The sequence below is a fragment of the Hydra viridissima genome, unplaced genomic scaffold, assembly GCF_058129835.1.
Source record: "Hydra viridissima isolate aposymbiotic clone 2 unplaced genomic scaffold, HvirCarnegie_v1 scaffold_2, whole genome shotgun sequence".
Taxonomy (NCBI): domain Eukaryota; kingdom Metazoa; phylum Cnidaria; class Hydrozoa; order Anthoathecata; family Hydridae; genus Hydra; species Hydra viridissima.
The window spans coordinates 20,774,221-20,794,663 of record NW_028324301.1 but is presented as its reverse complement, the minus strand read 5'-3'; the positions used below and the strand labels follow the sequence as shown (position 1 = coordinate 20,794,663).

The 20,443-nt window shown below is 29.2% G+C and overlaps 3 protein-coding genes and 1 pseudogene across 3 annotated transcripts; 2 read left to right on the top strand and 2 right to left on the bottom strand.

Moving 5' to 3' along the window:
* Nucleotides 1-22: 22 nt before the first annotated feature.
* On the bottom strand, nucleotides 23-1,373 carry LOC149892388 (uncharacterized). The gene is made up of 3 exons (XM_090079681.1): nucleotides 1,054-1,373; nucleotides 382-666; nucleotides 23-244 (listed from the first exon to the last, which is right to left on the bottom strand). The coding sequence occupies exons 1-2, from the start codon at nucleotides 1,301-1,303 to the stop codon at nucleotides 560-562; spliced, it is 357 nt and encodes a 118-aa protein (XP_089935807.1). The 5' UTR covers nucleotides 1,304-1,373; the 3' UTR covers nucleotides 23-244; nucleotides 382-559.
* Nucleotides 1,374-1,748: 375 nt separating this feature from the next.
* On the bottom strand, nucleotides 1,749-4,792 carry LOC149892387 (uncharacterized; annotated as a pseudogene).
* A 1,059-nt stretch (nucleotides 4,793-5,851) lies between these two features.
* On the top strand, nucleotides 5,852-14,510 carry LOC145200918 (digestive cysteine proteinase 2-like). The gene is made up of 9 exons (XM_080074591.2): nucleotides 5,852-6,149; nucleotides 7,479-7,651; nucleotides 7,823-8,060; nucleotides 8,299-8,479; nucleotides 8,566-8,768; nucleotides 8,935-9,026; nucleotides 12,154-12,315; nucleotides 13,619-13,808; nucleotides 14,113-14,510. The coding sequence occupies exons 1-9, from the start codon at nucleotides 5,918-5,920 to the stop codon at nucleotides 14,298-14,300; spliced, it is 1,659 nt and encodes a 552-aa protein (XP_079930717.2). The 5' UTR covers nucleotides 5,852-5,917; the 3' UTR covers nucleotides 14,301-14,510.
* Nucleotides 14,511-19,529: 5,019 nt separating this feature from the next.
* Nucleotides 19,530-20,426, top strand: LOC149892386 (histone-lysine N-methyltransferase SETMAR-like). The gene has a single exon (XM_090078125.1). The coding sequence runs from the start codon at nucleotides 19,530-19,532 to the stop codon at nucleotides 20,424-20,426; it is 897 nt and encodes a 298-aa protein (XP_089934251.1).
* The last annotated feature ends 17 nt before the right edge of the window (nucleotides 20,427-20,443 follow it).

Below are 20,443 nucleotides of genomic sequence, written 5' to 3'. Positions count from 1 at the left end.
CAATCTATATACCAAAGATTCTAAGTTATCCTTATCTTGAAGTTTATGTTCCAAGATTACTAGTTCCTCCTCAGTTTGAATCGGCAAACAATTCCATTCTAGAAATGGAATTGTGTTCTGTGTCACAGAAACTGCATGAGCAAATTAGAACTCAAAAGCTTCTCTATATTACTCATCTTTAAGTTGATTTTCTTTATGTCATACTGGATGCTTGTTAAAAGCTCGAAATTCTTTTTTTCAAACACTATAATTCAAATTAGTAAATTATGATTATAATTTCCAAGAAACATAAATAAAACTTTATTTTATTGAACATTATAAAAAATACTTAAAAACTTGTCAAGTATCAGCAAAACAAAAATAAATGACAAATTAAATCACCAGCAAATCTTTTCTCAATAGCAGCGATAGATGTTGATAAATTATTTTCATCTCTAATAACTGACTGAGATGAAAAGAGTGGAATTTCTGTTTGGTTGAATAAGTAATCTTCATTATCTTGCTCTTCATCAGTGCTTACTGAACGCTTTTTTTTTTTAGATAGAAATCCAAGTTGCTTTTATCTAGATTTTTTTAATGGAGCTTCGTCTAGGCTATCTTCATTTGTTTCGGCATTTGAAGTATATGTCAGTATTTCAACTTTCTGAAAGGCTGCTTCATAACTGTCTGTAAAAAATATGAAATATAATCATTTCATTTACTACCTTTGATACTTAAATTATAGGATTAAGTCTTTAATACATTAAATAGATTTAGTACTTAATCCAAAAAACTTACAATTATTTCTTTCATTTAGTACTTAATCTTAATCTTACTATAATCCAAAAAACATATAGATATTTGTTTCTTTTATAAAATTATTTTTTTAAATTGTTATTTAAAAACTCTCAGTTGTTCTCACATACATTTTTGTTTACCTTAATCAAAAGAAATTTTATTTAAATAAAAAATAAATCAAGCTTTAAGAAACACAAGAAATATTCAACTTTTTGATCACCAATCTACTACTGCTAACCCTAAACTCACTAATTTTTTATATAAGACAACCAATACCGGTTTCATAAAGAATACGTATATTCAGCTGCTTCCAGCTCCTGTTTGGTGTTACATTATCTTGCACTGCTTTAATTATCCTTGATGATGATTGAAGGTTGCTCGGCCAGTAAGTAATATGGTTGTTTATCAGCCAAGATGAGCATATAATCTCCATAGCACATACTCCATGTTTTTTTTCTTCTATAAACTCTACAACAACAAATTTTTTGAACTGTTTTGACACAGCAAATTCATCATTATTTGCCATTAAATAATTTTGACAATTTGACACCTCTAAATAATTGAAGTAAAATATTTGAATTAAGTCATAAAAATGTTTCGTAGATAAATATTTAATAAGTATATATATATATATATATATATATATATATATATATATATATATATATATATATATATATATATATACATATACATACATACATATACATATACATATATATATATATATATAAAAATATAAAAAGAAAAAGTTGAAATATCTTGATATAATATTAAATTTTTATTGAAATTGTCCTACTACTACAAAAATCATTGAATTTTAAATCAATTGGGAATTTTGTTGTATACACAGTGCCAATGAGTTATCTAACACCCTGATATATATATATATATATATATATATATATATATATATATATATATATATATATATATATATATGTTGTGAAAAAATAAAATATAAAGGAAAAAGTTGAAACATCTTGATATAATATTAAATTTCTGAACATTTATGATGCAACAATGGAAATGCAACAAAATATTTTCCTCTTGGAAATAATAAACACTTTGTTATTATTGTTGTTAAAGGAAATGCAAACAATTGGTCTGACAATTTTGTTACTCGAAACGCATTTAGCTGAGCAGAATTGCAAGGGTATTTGTAAAATCCTTTTTTAATGCCAAATACTTTTGCAACAATTATAACTTCATCACTTTCAATAATGTTAACAATTACAACAATATTTTCATTTTTAAGTAAAGCACAATTGTTGCAATTTAATGTGGAATAATTAAACCCAGCATAGAGAACTCCACTGTATTCTTTTCCACAATGTCCTAATGTTGGACCTTCATTGTGTGAGTTTTTAAGAAGTGTTTGAAAATCGGAAGAATGAGTGATAAGATTGTTGTCTATTTCATCTCTTTCCGATAAACGCCTACACAACTGCTGGAGTGGCATTCGACCAGATCTTAACATTCTTTTAATTGTGCCTAAAGTATTTTCAAAGGGAAATGCACTATATTCATCCAAAGAACCAAATTTTCGTACATCATCGCAAATATGAGAAATGCTGTGCATTGTATAATTTAAAGAATATTTACCATATAAAATTGGCATTTGTTTAACAAACTCATTAATGAGCTTTTCTGCATAGTCAATATATGTCAAATAAATAGCAGGATTAATTAAAATGGTGATTGCTACATGCAAAAGCATAAAATGATTGTATAATTTATCTTCAAGATTACTTCGCAACACTACAGGTCCTACATAGCACAAAAACAGCCTAAACTCAGTAGCCTTCCATCGGTCAATATCTTTCAATGTTCGCGGTTTGCGAAAAATTCAACAGTGACATGTGGTGCAAGGGCTTTCATCTCACTTGATATTAAATCAGCAATTTGCATGCTTATTTTATCAAGTCGATTACCTCGTAGCCAATGCAGTAATAATCTGCGTGTTGCACCAAGACAGACAAGATGCATATACTCTAGGGGAAATTGTGAAACATGACCAATATTTAGTTTTAATAATGGTGGAACAACTTCAGGTTTATGGTGTTCTTCTTGTTCATAACATGCAAATGAAGCATCTGTTCTCCTAATTGAATTTACCTCAAGAAATACAGTCCTATTGTCAACACGTTCTCCCTTTTGAATGCACCTTTCACATCCGTAATAAGCATTGTGTCCTTTGATACCTTTTACAAATGCACGTGCTGGTGCATCACAAACAAAAGCTTTAGCATGTATGTTAAAGTGATTACCATTTACAAACAAACCATATTTTTTCAAAAAGCTAAATTCGGTAACAAAATCAGCTAAAAATATTTCAGCACTTTTCGGTTTACTCCTTCCACAAAATATTGATATTATAAATGGCTTGTATAAATTTTTTCCCAGTTGAACGGAACAAAGCAATGGCCAAAACTGTTTTGCAGAGCTCTTAAATAGAGGCAAGCCATCAATGCTAAATACTAAATAAACATCATTATTTATCCAGTTATCATTGCATGTTACTGCAAGTAAACTCACTAATTTACTTATTCCAAGATAAACATACTCTGCTTCTTGTTCATACATATCTCTCATAACTATGATACTAGAACTTTTACTTTTGAGTAATGTTCTTGCATCTTTAGGTAAATCTTCATGATACTTCGATAGTATTTTAAGTAAGTCTGAAAATGAACTATGTGTTATGTTATGTCTTACTGACCATTTTACAAGTAATTCCCTTAACGAAACTACTTCTTCTCTGTCATCATCACTACTTGAAAAAGTTGGATAGTATCCCTGGTCATCACTTGTAAGGTCAAAAACATTTTCATCATCCCTGACAAAATTATTATTACATAAACCCAATAAAAGTTGATTTGAGCTCAGATTATGGTCATAAATGCTTGCATCATCAAGTAATGGTATGGTGTAATTACCATTGATACTTATGTTATCACCAATGTATGTCTGCTTTATTACGGGCTGGTCATTTATAGTAAAGGAATCAGATAGCAGTGTACCTTCATTATAAGTATATTGGAAACTGCTAACTTTATTATTACATTTAGTGTCCTTTTCAGTATTACAGGCCAATGCAATATCATTTAAATGTCTTGTAACAGCTCTTTTTATGTAGTTAGATTTTGCAGATCGACTTGAAGTTATTTTATTCATTGCCTATTCAATGAATTACATTAAAAAAATAACAAGGTATATCGCAAACTATACTTTAACTTATAAATTAATATTACATTACTTGTTTATTGCCTAATATTATTAGGCAAATAAACAAGTTTATATGTTGCAGACTGGATATTGTTTACTTTTGTTTTAATATGTAGTATGTTTGTTTATTTGTTGTAAAAAAAATAAAAATTAACAAGCAAATATTATTTGCATTTTACTTTGTTGAGTAGTTAAGGTACGAAGTAAGTTATAATTTATATTTTAAAGTATAGTCTGTGATATACCTTATTATTTTATCATTGTAATTGTTAGTAATAATGCGTAAGCTAAACAACAATGTAGCATTGTAAAAATAAATTTTAAAGTAAAGAAAGGGAAATAAAGTTATATAGAATTTAGGATATAGAAAACAACCAAAATTAATTTTGGAAATAACTTTCAGTTATTTTTAAACTTTTTAACTTTGACAATAATTAATAAATTTGAAGTGTGTGTATAAATATTCCTCCTTACCTTACCTTCAGTATAATAAAATTTGACATAACAGCTATAAAACTAAATTTTAAAATTAAATGCCATATTTAAAAAAAAAACTATTTAATCATGATAATAAACAATTTTAACAAGGCAATTGTATTTAAATGCTTCCTGTTAAAAGTTATCAACTTTTCTTGTATATGTATTTAGATAATTTATAAGTATTGAAAAACTAAGATCATTTAAAAAAACATAACAATTAATAACAAAATATTTTCATCAAAGAAACTATTATGTAAGTGCATTAGCTGTCATATATATGCATTAGCTGTCATCCATATTAAAAAGTTATCATATATATATATATATATATATATATATATATCATATATATATATATATATATATATATATATATATATATATATATATATATATCAATATATATATATATATATATATATATATATATATATATATATATATATATATATATATATATATATATATATATATATATATATATATATAGTAAAATGCAAATAATATTTGCTTGTTAATTTTTATTTTTCTTACAACAAATAAACAAACATACTACATATTAAAACAAAAGTAAACAATATCCAGTCTGCAACATATAAACTTTTTTTAAATGAACTTTTAATTGTGGACAAAAAAAAAGGACATTATTAATTTTTGATAACATGACGCATGCGTACAAATATGTAAAAAGTCGATATTTGCCAATATTGGCGTAATAATAACAAATCAATATTGCGCCAATATTGACGTTTTTATATTTGAATAACAATATAGGGGAAATATTGGCATGCAAATTATTGCTGATAATGATATGCCGATGTTGGCGAAATATTTTTTGCCAATATTAGCCCAATATTGGGATGCATATATTGGCGTAATAATGTTTGCCAATATTGGTGCTATATGGCATAACTTGGCCGATATTTGCCAAGATACCCAATATCGCGCCAATATTGCGCCAATATTGCTTGCTACATGGGGTGTTATATTACAAAGAAAAATTTTGTCCTTTTTGCAGACACCTTCCTCCAATAAACTTTAGACATTTTTTCTTGATAACTTCCAATTTAAAAAGAAGAGAATTAAAGTTAGTTTTCAGTAAAATATTTACTGAAAACTAACTGACCTTTTTGGCCTATTTTTGTAGATAAATCCCACCCCCTTCCCTCCCTCCCTTCCCTCTCCCCCCCTCCTCCGGCTCTGATTTTAAGTTCACTGTACCCCTTCTCAAATCACGTTGAGATCTTGTGACAATTGTCGTATGAATGTCGTGTGACATTTATGGACACACATGCTTTTTGATGTTATTAAAAATATATTAATATGTCACAGTTCAAACTCTTAGTAAAAGCAACCACAATTTGTAAACACATCCAAATAAAACTATTGAATTAACAAATCAAAAAAGTCATCTTCAGTTTATTTCTTCAAAATGAAGTTACTGACTATTCATTTAGCTGTATGTTTGATAAGTCTGCTAAGACTCTGTTCTGGTCGCAATTATTTAAAGTTCGAACCTCAAACGTCACGTCCGAAGAAGCCAGAATGGCCAAGTCGGTATAAGGTGGATGGGATCCTAAGTTTACCATATGCTGAACTTAATGAACCTTTCGTCGGTTGGTATGATGCTGAAGCAAAGAAAAGTCGCATAGATTATTATGAAGGTATACATATATAGCCATTCCAGAGGAATTTTTTTTAGTTCATATTTTGATATATAATTAATACTATTGTATAAAGCTTGAGAAAACTTAAATTTGGCTATAAAAGTTAAGCAAATCCAAAGTTATTGACCTTTTTGTACTGAAAAAATTTATGATTTTTTCACAGAAGGTATGGACATTAAGTATAGAAAATTGGATGTGTTATGGCACCAAAAAAGAGAGTATTTTTGGGTCATATTGACATTTGAATATCTTTAGAACCGTTATTGCATTTGACTTGAAATTTTCTACAGTGATCCAACAACTATAAAAAAAATTAACTGCCATCATTTTTTTTTTTTTTTTATCTGCCAGGATTGTCCAAAATCATTTATCTTACAGACTTAAGAGTTTTTAATTATTTGGAGAATAAAGTTTAAGGTTTTTATGCCATTTAAAGCAGTTATGTTACATTTTCCTAAAAATGAATTTTCCTATATAGCTACTTTTTTTAAGTTTCTGATTAAGCTTTAGACAAGAAAGTGAAAAGAAAACATTATAAGACGTCATTGCATTACAAATTCACAATAATTTAATATATCAAAACAAACACAAAAATCAAAATAAAAAATGTCATAAAATTTGCAAAGGAAAAATAGTGTAACATGCATAGTTTCTACATATAAATCTTAAGTATCATTTCTCCAAGAAAATGTAAATAAATACTTGTTATAAATAGAGAAAAGGCTGTACTTGCCTTTTCCACATGGACCTTTAAAAAAAAAAGTTTTTTTTCTATAAAATACCACTCCTAAAGTTTTAAATCCTGAGAACTAAATAATTATGTATAAATATTAAAAAGATCCTCATTCCAATTGATTCCTCGTCGTTTTTATAATCTATATGGAAAGTTTTTTACGAATTAGAAGTCTTCTTCCACTTAAGAATCCTTACCTTCAAAACCTAAGTTTGAAAAAACGTTCCTGCAACAAGTTTTTTTATCAATAGTGGTTTCAAGACATGAATAATACATAAGTGATGCCATACAAAGAAGATTACTTTCAACATATGGTAGGAAAGAAGATGAGTTAAACTAATTGATACAAAAAACCTCAAGTGTTTGCTTTACTATAAAACAAGATATAAGAGTAAAGTTCATGAAAATTATGTGTTTTTTGTTTGATGTCAAATATTTTTCGTTGCGCCGTGGAATTGCTAACATATATGCTCTCAAACATATATGTTTGATATGTTATATATATATATATATATATATATATATATATATATATATATATATATATATATATATATATATATATACTCACACACATATCTGCATTTTTTTAGGTATATCAAAGACAATTCAGCGTGCAGATGTTGGTGAGTTTGGGTCACATTACTTAATTGCTCCAATGTCAAATGAAGTGTTGCTGAACCAAATCAATTGTTTTAAACTTGATGGGACTAGTGATGAGCCTGCCTTACCACAATCACTTCTACCTGACATGGAAAACTTTACTGTTAGTAATAGTTTGAGGATTTTTTAATTTTAATACATAACTGGAGTTATGTGTTAAATAGTTTTTAGTAGTTTTGAAAAATAGTGTTAATATACTTTGTATTATTATTTTTTATTTTTTATTTGAAAAAGAATTTTTGTTTTGTATTAACAGTTAAAATTTATTTTATAGTATAGTGGCCAAAAAATATTTATGGACTTTACTGTGGATATATGGCAGTACAGATACAATAATGGTGATAAGTACAATGTATATACTCTTTACGTAAAAAAAGGATCAAGCATACCTGTTTTTTATGAAATGATTGGGTATGATTCTTTGCTTGGATCTCATTTTGATGAATATAAAGTAATATACCAGGCTATCAGTACTGATTTCCAGTCTGATGTTTTTGAAGAGCCCATAAAAGGTTTTTGTTTTTTCAAATTCTTTATTGTTTTGTTTTGTTTTTTTTGTTGAAAAATCTAAAATTTATTTTGAAGTAAAGTTTTTTAAAATTCTACATAGCTTTGTATATTTCGGAGCTAATGGATTTTTTAAAACATCTTTAATATAATTATATTAGCATCAAGCTATAAAAACTACCAGTAAGTAATTTTTTAAGATAATTATAATAATTATAAAGAAAATGTTCTGATATCTAATAGGTATGGAATGTCATGGTTTCCCAGGACCAGGTTATGAAGCCCAAGTAGTATCTAATCCAATGAGAGAATTTATATTCCCAGAAGATCAATCACATCTCCATCCTATGTATAAAGAGTTTGTAAAGAAATATGAAAAGGATCATGAAGAAGCAAGGAAACATACATTTAAACATAATCTCAGGTTACTTGTTTGTTCTCTTTAAACAGTTCAGGTATATCGTTTGTGTGTGCATGCTGACTTATTTTTAATTTTTCTTATTTTTATAGGTATATCAACTCCATGAATCGTCAAAAGTTGACATTTAAGTTGAAAATCAATCATCTTGCAGATCATTCTCCTGCTGAACTGAGGAAGTTACGTGGTCGTCGCACTTCAAAGAAATCAGAAAAATCATTTTCTAATGCTAAACCTTTTATAAAAACTATGAAAAAATCAGATCTTCCTACCGAAATTAACTGGAGATTGTTTGGTGAGAGTTAAATTTTAATTAACACTTTAAAGAAAGATCTTCATTTGTATCATTTCCACTTTTCTCACTTTTTTTCATTTTTACTTCCTTACTTTTGAAGAAAGAAGTTTGTGTATCATCAGTATAATTTTCATTCATATAACAATATTTTGTAATTGTAATCCAGGTGCTGTCACACCTGTTAAAGATCAAGCTGTCTGTGGTTCTTGTTGGAGTTTTGGAAGCACAGGCACTATTGAAGGAGCACTTTTCTTAAAGGTAAAAATATTTAAATGTATGTATGTATATATATATATATATATATATATATATATATATATATATATATATATATATATATATATATATATATATATATATATATATATATATATATATATATATATGTTAGGGTAGGTCGATTTTACCCTGGCCCAATGTATAATGTTGCAGTAGTTGGAGGTAGTTGAAAAAAGATACCTCAAAAAATTTCAGTGATCTTGGATGGAAAATGATTTGCGGATTTATTTTTAAAGTTTATTGTGATTGTGCAAAAAATGCTCTAAAAGGCGCGATAAGCAGATATTAAAATTTTCAATTGTGAAAATATGTTAAAAAGTTTTCTAAATGCCTTTTTTTTTTTTTATAATTTATGATTCTAAATTTATAAAAAGTTGTTTATCTAATTTAGTAACTTTTTGAATTTATTCAAAAATACCATCATATGAATGGGAATAATATCCTTTTGACATATATGTTTGATGCATCTTTGTGCTAAGCAATTTTGTCAAGATGTAGCTGTGTCAATTCTCAAACCTGTAAATATAATGGGATGCTTCTGATACAAGTTTAACAGTTCGCTCTGCACTCAGGAAGTGAGATGGGAAGTCCGGAATATCTGGCTTAACAGAATTGTCTATGAAGTATTGAATTTCTTGAATTGTAAAATGTTGCGTAATAGAAAGTTCCATAAATCTGGAGCAGTGAGGTCTATCAAGTCATACCAGTGATTGGCATTAAAATTTATTACAGGATTTTTTTTTGCAAACTGGTCAAGTTTATTCTGTAAATTCAAAATTGTGATCAATACTGCATTATGATTGTGTTTAAAAGAATAGTAAGATAATTTTTTTAAATTACTAAGTCAATTAAATAATTTAAAAAGAAACCTTTGTCTAAGAGTCAGTATTGATTGAAAACCATGATTTCAGATCTTGTTGTCATCATCTTTAACCATGGCATAGAGAATGTTTTCAGGTCTTAGGCAGAATGTGTTATTTTTATTGTTCTGCTTCACAATATATATTACATCATTAAATAGGAGAATATTTAGTTGAACGATAGCAGAAAAAAGAAGATGAGGAGAGTTGTACAGCTTGGATGATGTCCTTATTTTAAACCATACTGGAGCATAAACTTGAACAATAAAGTAGACTAGTTTTTTTAAAGACTGTTTTGGTTGATTGTCTCTTGTATATAAACAGAGAATGCAAGTAGCTAGAGTTAACCACCTTGTATGGTTAAGTGGGACAATTTTATAAGCAGCCCATTTATCAGCAACTTTACCAGACCTTATTCCTTTGCAATACTCAAATAGAAGTCTTTGATCACTACTAAGGTCTTTCAGTACTTCTTTTGGAATATACCCATCAACTATAAGATTTGTGACAGGTTCAAACAAAACTTGATGTGAACCCTAAAATTTTTCACACATCTTTTGAAGCCCACTAAACCTTCCTGTATCAGTTGTTACTCCATCTACTTTTTTAAAAAGAGCTCTTAAAGGAAATTCGTTTTGATGTAGCGTGCACCCAATGAGGTGCAGTTTTCTGTTTTAACAGCTCTTCAAGTTTTACCACTAAACCACTTATTGAGTCAATATTGGTAGCAGTATTATCAAGAAGAACTGCCTGAACACTTTCAATACTGTTAATATCTTGTACTTTTAGGTTAAATAATACTATAATAAATAAAAATGAACCTTTTCTTAACTATGTGGCTATGATGGAAGGAAAAAGAAAAGAATATAGTATTGACTTATGTAAACGAGTAATTTTTGATAGGGAAAATGGATTATCAATTAGAAAAGTTGCAAAAATGTTGAAAATACCACCAAGCTCTGTTCAATACACATGGGAAATATATATGGGAAAAGTATTTAAAAACAAAATCAGTGGCAAATAATGGTGTATGAGGCAGAAAAAGATCAACAACGCCAAGAGTTGACAGGTGCATAGTTGGGAAAATTGAGCAGAATAGAAGAAAAAATGCAGTAGAAGTATCAAAAGAGCTGGAAAATGAATTAAATATTAAATTATCGCCACAAACAATTAGGAACAGACTGCATGAAGCCAATATTTTTGCACGGACGTTTCGGAGAAAACCATTCATCAGCATAGTGAATAAGAGAAAATGGTTGCAGTGGGCAAAGGAACATGTTCTGAAGGATGATACATTCATTCATCAATTTAATTTATATGGAGCTGATGGTGGTGCAAAAGTTTATAGAAGAGTCGGAGAAGAATATAATGTGAAGTGTTTGAAGGCAACATTTAAATTTTGTGGTGGAAATGTTATGGTTTGGGGCTGCATGAGTGCGTCCGGTGTTGGTAAAATTGAATTTATTGATGAGAAAATGGATCAACACTTATATAGATCCATATTAGAACAGAATTTGGTGCCTTCGGCAGGAAAATTAGGACTTGGAATGGAATTTATATTCCAACATGACAACAATCCAAAGCACAAAGCTGGATCTGTAACCAGATATCTTGCTGCAAATGGCATTAATGTGTTGGATTGGGTTGCACAATCACCCGATTTGAACCCTATAGAACATTTATGGTCGGTGGTGGAAAAAAGAATGAAAGATCGAGCTCCAAAGAATAAAAACGAGCTCAAAGAATTGGTTTTAGATGTTTGGTCATCAATTAATCAAGAAATTACGTCTAAACTCGTCTCATCAATGAAAAATCGTTGTAGAGCAGTTATTGAAGCTGATGGTGGTCCAAAAAGATATTAATTTAATTTTAACTAATTTTAATTTAAAAATTAACATAGTGTACGGACAATTTTTTTGTTTAAACTTTTAACTCTTTTCAAATAAACTTATATGACTTTTCATATATTAATATATTTTTAACTAATACACTTAAAATTACTTTAATATTATAATATTTCTTTAAAAACTCTTAATTACAACTATCTATATACTTTTAAATGTTGTTTTAATCAAATATAGATACTTTTCATTAATATACGGACAATTATTTTGCCCACTGTATATAAATATATATATGTATATATATATATATATATATATATATATATATATATATATATATATATATATATATATATATATATATATATATATATATAAATAAAAGAAATTTTTATGCTCTAGACTGGTCGTTTGATCCCTCTCTCAGAGCAAAATTTAATGGACTGTTCCTGGGGCTTTGGTAATAACGGTTGTGATGGTGGTGAAGAATTTCGTTCCTTTGAATATATCATGAAGCATGGTGGTATTGCTACTGATGAAAGCTATGGAAGATACTTAGCAGTTGTAAGTAATGTTTGAGTAGTTCCATTTATTGTACCACTTTTAATTTTACTATGAAGTTAAATACACTGTTTTGAAAACACTGAAAAAAATGGAGCTGGTTTTTTTGTACTTCTGGACCATCACGTCATCACGTCTTTATTTCAAAAGTCATGAGATGCTGTTCACTTTTAATTGTTCTGAAGAAAAGTTAACTGTTGTCATCGCTTCTATTTAAAAAAGTTAAAAACTGTTGTCATCACCTTCTATTTAAATGAACATCTTCCTTAGCCTGGGTTGCTTTTCACATGAGTTTTCATAAAAATTTTTCTTGTCAAATGGATTTGTTTCTACAACAACAAAACGGTTTCTTTGTTATTGCAGCTGGATTGTAGCAAGCTTTGTCAAACAAACTAGCAATATTTTAATTGCAGTTCTATCAGATTATTTCACAATGGGATTTAACATTAAAAAAAACTTAAATATGCAGTGGTTAAATTTGCAAAAGAGGGGTTATAAAATAGCTAGATTTGAGTATTGTGTCTATCTGATAGTAAAAGAATATATATCTTAATTTTGGCTGTACAATCTCAAAAAAATATTCAAACCAATTTTGTAAAGATCTTTTCATTGATTCAAGTTTTTGGTTTTTTCTACTGGACCTGGTGAATCATTGTCCGTTTATATTTTTGTTTCTCATAAAAAGTCTTGTCAATACTTTTTCATGTTCTATATTGTAGGTATTTTCTAGTGGAGTGACGTTTTCATCACAGTGCCAGCAAACTAGCATAAATCCAATATAGAAAAAAATTGTGTACATTTATTTTGTTAAACCCAATTAAAGATTGTATAGCAATGCATTCTGGAATATTGATGAAGGCTCAAGCTGTTGTTTTATAAAACCTTTGATCCATTTTTTTCTTGATAAAATCTCTGAGATATTTAATTTGTCTCACAAAATTGACACACTAAGAGTCTGATATGCAAACAAGTTGACCCATGCAGTTTTAATTCCATTTCTAAAAAGTGTGATAAAGTTTCTTGTAGTTAATCATTAAAGCTTTGTTTCTTTTCAAATTTTTTGCAACTTCTGCTCCTGCTTTCTTTAAATGACAAAACAAAGTTGATTTAGAAATGTTATTTTTTGATAATGGGTTTTTAGAAAGATTGTGAACTAATGTTTGCAACTAATGCTGCAAAGTATGGGGACAATGATTACCCTCTCTGTTTATAACACAAATCTAAATAACACAGGGCTTAGAGTTTTACAATCTCCCTTTGTGCATAAGCTATTAACTTATTTTTATTTCATTCTGCAATATTTTAGGATGGATATTGTCACCAAAAAGGCTCAGTTATTGGAGCTAAAATTTCAAGTTATGTTAACGTAACATCTGGTGATATGGATGCCCTAAAAATGGCTATTGTACAACATGGACCAATTGCTGTTGGAATCGATGCTGCTCATTTAGCTTTTGTATTTTACTCACATGGTGTGTACTACAACCCAGAATGTGGTAAGTGGTATTTTTTCTTTTTGTAAAAGATAGCAAACACGACAACATAGAAATTTAATGTTAATGCTGTTCTATGTTGTTGTAGAATGTTTTAGAATGTTGTTGCATGTTTAGAATGTATGTGTTTTAAAAAAAAAACAACCCATAACAGTACTAAAGAATTTGAAACTTGTGAGGTGCTGTTTGTGTATTTTCAGTTTTGTAAATTCTTTTGTATAAATGGCAGCATTTTTTGGTAGAAAATTATATTACTATATAAATTATAGACTAATCAAAGTCAACACAACCATTTTTTTTTTCATAGGAAACAAGCCTGAAAACTTAGACCATGCCGTTCTTGCTGTCGGCTATGGCGTTCAGAATGGTGAGCCATACACTCTTATCAAAAACTCCTGGTCTACTCACTGGGGTAACGATGGATACGTCCTTATGTCACAAAGAGATAACAACTGCGGTGTGGCCACGGATGCTACATTTGTTAACTTGGCCTAAATAAGTAAAGGAGTTACATATACAATATAGATATAATATAGATATTTTATATTAATTTTTATATAAATTTTATAAACTCTCTATATAGATCCCTTGTATATTTTTAAAGTTGATTTTTTTTTTTAGAATTTTTTTTTTTTTTTCATTATAAATGTTATATACAGTTTTTATAAAAGAGAATACTTAAAATGAGCACGATTAATACTTTCACTCTAAGTTTTAATTGTAAAAAGCGATTCTGAAACTGCGCGCATTTCTTTTTGAGAATTTTACACGTTAACAATTGACTTAAGGTTCCGTATTTAAAAAACTCTTAGTTGCCTTTGAGTGATCTTTGCAAACTTTTCCCAGACTATCGTATTTATCCAGGGTAAAAAGAGCTTGGCGGAAAACCAGATGTCACTTAAAGTGCCGCTAATAAATTCATATAACGATTGACCTTCGGCCGACTTGAAATTCTAGAAATAAAAAAGATGCTAGCGAAGCACAGATTGCTCGCTTGTTCCATCTTTGATTGTTTACATTGCTCGCTTGTTCCATCTTTCATTGTTTGTATTTGGCAAAGTTTTGAAGCTTCTCTTAGGGAAGATTCTTGTTCTTTTAAACCTGAAACAAAGCGATGTAGTGATGAATTTTTTTTTTTCCACTTCTTTCACAGCCATTCCAGAATTGCCAAAAGATACTTTCAGTTCGTTCTTTTCTTCTATTTTATAGTGAACCGATAATTGAGATTAGGCGCTTTTGATCCTGAAGGGGAGGCATTAGCGCAGTCAAAAGTTTTCTAACAAGAAATAGAATACTAAGGCACCACATGAACCTTCTCTTATCTTTAGAAAAAAAAGTTGAATTTTTTAATGAATCCTAATAAGAATAGGGGAACATGGGGGCAAGACGACGAACGTTTTGAAAAGCACTTATATCTTATTCAATAAATGTTTCAATAAGTAAAACTTTATCAAAAAGTGGGAAAAAAATTATTATGCGTCACGAATGTATAAAAAAAACCCATATAAAAATTAAATATAGCCAGGAAAAAATTCATTAACCAAAGTTTCCTCAAATTATCATCTTGCCCCGTATGCGGGGCAAGATAGCGACTTTAAAAAAAGTAAATTCCATTATACGTTACCTTCTCAAATAACACGATATCATAAATTCTCGTTAATAAGATATGTAATACAAACGATTATGTAATTTTTTAAGAAAGAAACCTTTTTAACAAATATCTTTGATTCCGAAAATAATATTTACAAAGAGAACATAAATAAATCTAGTAGATGTAATCTACTTCCCTCTCAGCTACAGTCAGATTTTATATATATTTGAGTTTTGAAGATAACAATATGTTTTCATCTTGCCCCATTCGTCATCTTACCCCATGTTCCCCTACATAAAATTAGGAAAATCAAATCTGCAACAAAACTTGGTTAAACTGTACTGTATCTTACAAAAGTAAAATAGGAGAAATTAGTTTTCAGCAGTGGAGTGGGAGTGGGAGGGGGGAGGAGTGATCTTGTTTAAGATTTAACATTTTCTAATGACATCTTCAGGTATAAATTTAGTTTTTCCACTAACTGTAGCATTGGAAACAAAAAAATTCCTAAAATAATTTTCAGTCTTAAAATAATCTTCATGGGAGAGGAGTAAGTTTTAGTAAGAGCAGGAAAGGAAGATGTCTGTGATGGAATTTGAAGTATTTAAAAAATCATTAGATTACAACGTTATACAAATGAACTACACAATTTTATTTATGTTGTAAAGTACACTAAATGATTTAAAAGTCATTTTAAGCGCATATCCACTTTATTCCATTCCTCCCGATAGTGGGGGGTAGTTTGGGACATCCATGCAGGAAGTATTGGGCATATGTGTAGAAGCTAAATTGATTTAGCTTGCTTCACCAAAACAAACAAATCATATTTTAAATAAACTTTTATTCTTCGTGCACCACCGTGTTTTTTGTTACCATCTTTGTGTTTGAAGTGATGGCAACAAAAAAAACTTACCGAATCAAAATCTTCTAAACCAGCGCTCTCTCTCTCTCTCTAAGAAAGTTCACAGCTAGAGCTTTATTGTTGAATATTTCTTCAATCTGACCAACACGATTTTCTTTTACCATAAAATTTCACGACTACAAAATCCCCTTCATTTGTATTATTGTTACTAAAATCAAAATCTGTAGCATTTCCCAATTCAAACACGTTATCATTTGAAGTAATCATAAGCTCTACTTTATTCTCACTGATCAAGTGAGAACGAAGTAGGTTATGTTTCTCAAACCTTTTAATAAGAATAAGATTTATACAAATTTTTACGTCAGAAATTTAGTGACGTCCGAAAAAGAAAGTCCTTTTAGTATTTTCAATAAAATTCTAAAAACCCGGAAATTGTTTGTTTACTCTGTTCTCACAAAAAGAATTCTAATTCGTTTGAAACTGCAAAAAAAATAGTTTAAAGTTTCAATACACAAACCTGATTAAAGTAAGAAGTTCTATTTAATTTCATCTTAAAAATTGGAATTAAGTTCAATAATAGTTTTATAATATAGTTTAATAATAAAAAAAAAATAGTTTAATAATAAAGTTTAATGCTGAAAATACTAAAAAGGAAAAAGATATAGATTACTGGAAGTAATCTATACCGTAGATTTCCCTAATTCCGAACGAAATCGTACTTAAAGTTGAATAACTCCGCTTGCTTTTTGAATTTCATATTAATTTTTTTGAATAAATAAACTGGAACCTAAACTGAATCGAACCATGTTAAGCAACAATATATTTATTATAAAAATATTGTTAATTTTTAAATTTAAAAAAGAAAGTTTTCGGTCGGAATTAGGAACACGTGTTCCTAATTCCGAACGTACATATCAAATCCCAAAAAATGGCATTCAATTTAAAAAAGTAAATAATTTATACTAGCGTAGACCTCAAGCTTAGAGTTAGGTAAAAAGATTTTTAAAATTTAAAATTACTTTTATTTTAATATAAGGGTATAACATTGTGTTGGTCCAGAGTGTTCATTATCTATTTATTAGATCCTATCTTCCATTATTTTTTTGTAATCAGTTAAAAAAAAAACCTTCACAGTCACTGCCTGTTTCTGTCAGTTAACCAAAAGAAATCTCAGTTATTAGTATTAGGTTAGTTGCAGCCTTAGCAAATGCTTCCCCATTAATCAAATAGGAAGCTTTTTTTATTAACAAACGTTAAGATAAACAAGACGATTAGAAATTCAATAAAAAGGTTAAAAGCGTTATTAGTTTCTAAGTTAATGTCGTTAAAATCCTATTATTAAATATTGCTGTTAATTACTTGCACGTAAAAACGCAAACTTTTGCACAGTGCATTCCAAAATCTGCATTCCAAAATCTGTTCGGAATTTGGGAAACGTTTTAATTATGCAGAAAAGTACTGGTTTTAAGATATCTTGCGAAGTATTGCTAGTTTTTGACTTTTTTTTCAGATAAATAATCACCATCAAATTCTACATCGAACAGTACGCAATTTAAATTGTCTTTTTTTTTTTTTAAGTCGGTTTTATATGGCTGGTTTTTCAGGGTTTTAAAAAGTGTTTTGCTTGCAATTAAAAAATTTAATGGTATCAATATATGTTTTAAAAATATTTTTTCTTATTCTCATTACCCTAGTCTTCCAGTTTATTAATCAGTTTCCATTTAAAAATCCCACAAAAATGAAAGATGTAACAATAAGTGAACCAAAGCTGTTCGGAATTAGGGACTGTTCGGAATTAGGGAAATCTACGGTATTTTCTTCCTTTTTAGTATTTTCAGCAAAATTTAAAAAGAATTGGAAACCCTTTCCTTGTTTCCTCAATATTAGTTTATGTAAATAAAGTTCTGTAAAAAAAAAAAGATAAATAAATAAGTATAAAAAAAAATAAAGTTTCTGTTTTTTTCAAAACTTTAATGTAAAGTAGATTTTGTTGGTCTGCTATTTGTATTTCTTTGTTGGTCTTCTATTTTTATTTTTTTTTTTGGTCTGCTTTTAAAAGTGTTTTGATTTTTGTTCTGATTGTTTAGCTTTTTACGTTTACACAAAAATTTAGAACTAATAATTTTAGTTGAAAAAGTGTGCAACACCAGATAATACGTACGATTAGCTAGTGCTGGAAACCATATGCTAAAGTTGGTTTCAAACTATAGACGATGTTGAAAATGTAGTACAAAAGCACAAGAAAAGAGAACCCGTTACATGTGTGCAGAGTGTGATGTACACAAAAACCGAAAGCAATTTCAAAGATAAATGAATGGCCCACGAAAGGGTTAAGTTATGTTACCACTGAAGACTGGAAAAAATTTGTAACGTCATCCACAACTCACAATCCGTATATCGTTCATTCCATTAAGTTTGAAAAACATGGGGTCCCATTTCAATAAGCCTCAACTAAAAAGAATACCAATACCCACATCCACACAACTTTATATGGAAGTTTTTCTTTCATCAACGTCTGTGTGGATGCTGGCTTAGGCTGACCTGTTTGGAATAAAGTTTAGATAAAAATAGCTTTATTGAAAATATATTTAAACCATTAAGTTTCTTAAGTCGAAAGCCTCCGTATACTTCTAGAAAACAGATATCTCCTCTAAACCGATTATATTTTTTGTCCGTATTAACACTTTTGAATATACAAAGTGCGTTCGGTATTTTAGGATAAACTGAGATTAAAACTAAATTGATTTTATTTTTTTACAAGGTTTGTTAAAGTTACAATTTTGTACAGTTTTTGGTGATTTCTTGACTATAAATTTATTCAAAAATATCCATTAGGGGCATAACTTCCTCAATCCAGGGTCGGAAATCAATGCACGCAGGAATCTAATGCTTTATATTCGTGTTGACCATAGTGGTTGATGTTTAATAGTCTCACGTTTCACCCCATTTTCGTCAACGATCGCTTACATTTTTAAAATAAGCTGTGTTAACAGCGGTCCGAATATTTTTCGTGCTTTTTTCGTTTTGTAATAGATTATGTCTCGCCGTCTGAAAGTTCCAATTCACGGCAAACCTTATGTACTTAGGTCGTTAGGAAAGTTCGTAGAACTTCATCTATAAAGATACAATGAGACAGGAAATAACTAAATATTTATATATCATTTTAAACTGCGTTTAATTATGAACATTTTAAGTACTTGTTGAAGTATTTTGAATGTTTATTAAAAAAGTTATTTAAATTTTACTATATACGTTTTCAAGAAAAAATTTAAAAATGGATAAATTTGAATATCGAGCATATATTAAAACCCGTGCTCTACTTGGAGTTTCAGCACAAGCCATAACCGATGAGTTGGTTTTAGTTCATGGTGACCAAGCTCCAAAATATAGTACAGTTGCCAAGTGGGCTACTTTATTTAAAGATGGTAGAGAGAGTCTCGAAGATGATCCTCGCTCAGGGCACCCTCAAACCACGTATACAGCTGAGAATATTGAACGTGTGCGAGCCATTATTGAAGAAAATCCTCATGCAACACATGGTATAATTGAAGCCCTGACATCGATTAATCGCTTTACAATCAACGAAATCATTCACAACGCACTTAAAAAAAGAAAATTAACATCACGTTGGATACCCCACGAGTTAACCGATCAAAATCGCAAGAATAGAGTTGAGGCATGTAAGGAAAATTTAGCTCTTTTCAGATACGGTCCATGGAGACTATGTGATATTATTACAGGGGATGAGTCGTGGTTTTATTTGAGACAAGTTGGACACAAGTCGGCTAACGCTAGTTGGGTCGGTGAAGGTGAAAGTCCAAGAACTATAGTAAGATGCGACAGGTTTCAGCCGAAAAACATGTTCTACATCTTCTTCAAAACAACAGGTGTTGTTCATTTGGGTTATGTTGAAAAGGGAGACACCATTACTAGCGAATATTATATAAAAAATTGTTTGAAACCTCTTATATGCGAAATAAATAAGCAAAGACCTAAAACAGGCACTCAAAATTTCAAATTTCTCCATGATAACGCTCGACCCCATGTGACTGAAACCGTCACAAATTGTCTAAACCAAGCTGGAATCACAATACTTCGTCACCCACCATACTCACCAGACTTAGCTCCATCCGATTATTGGCTATTCGACTTGATAAAAAAAAAATCTTGATGACGATACTGACGTCG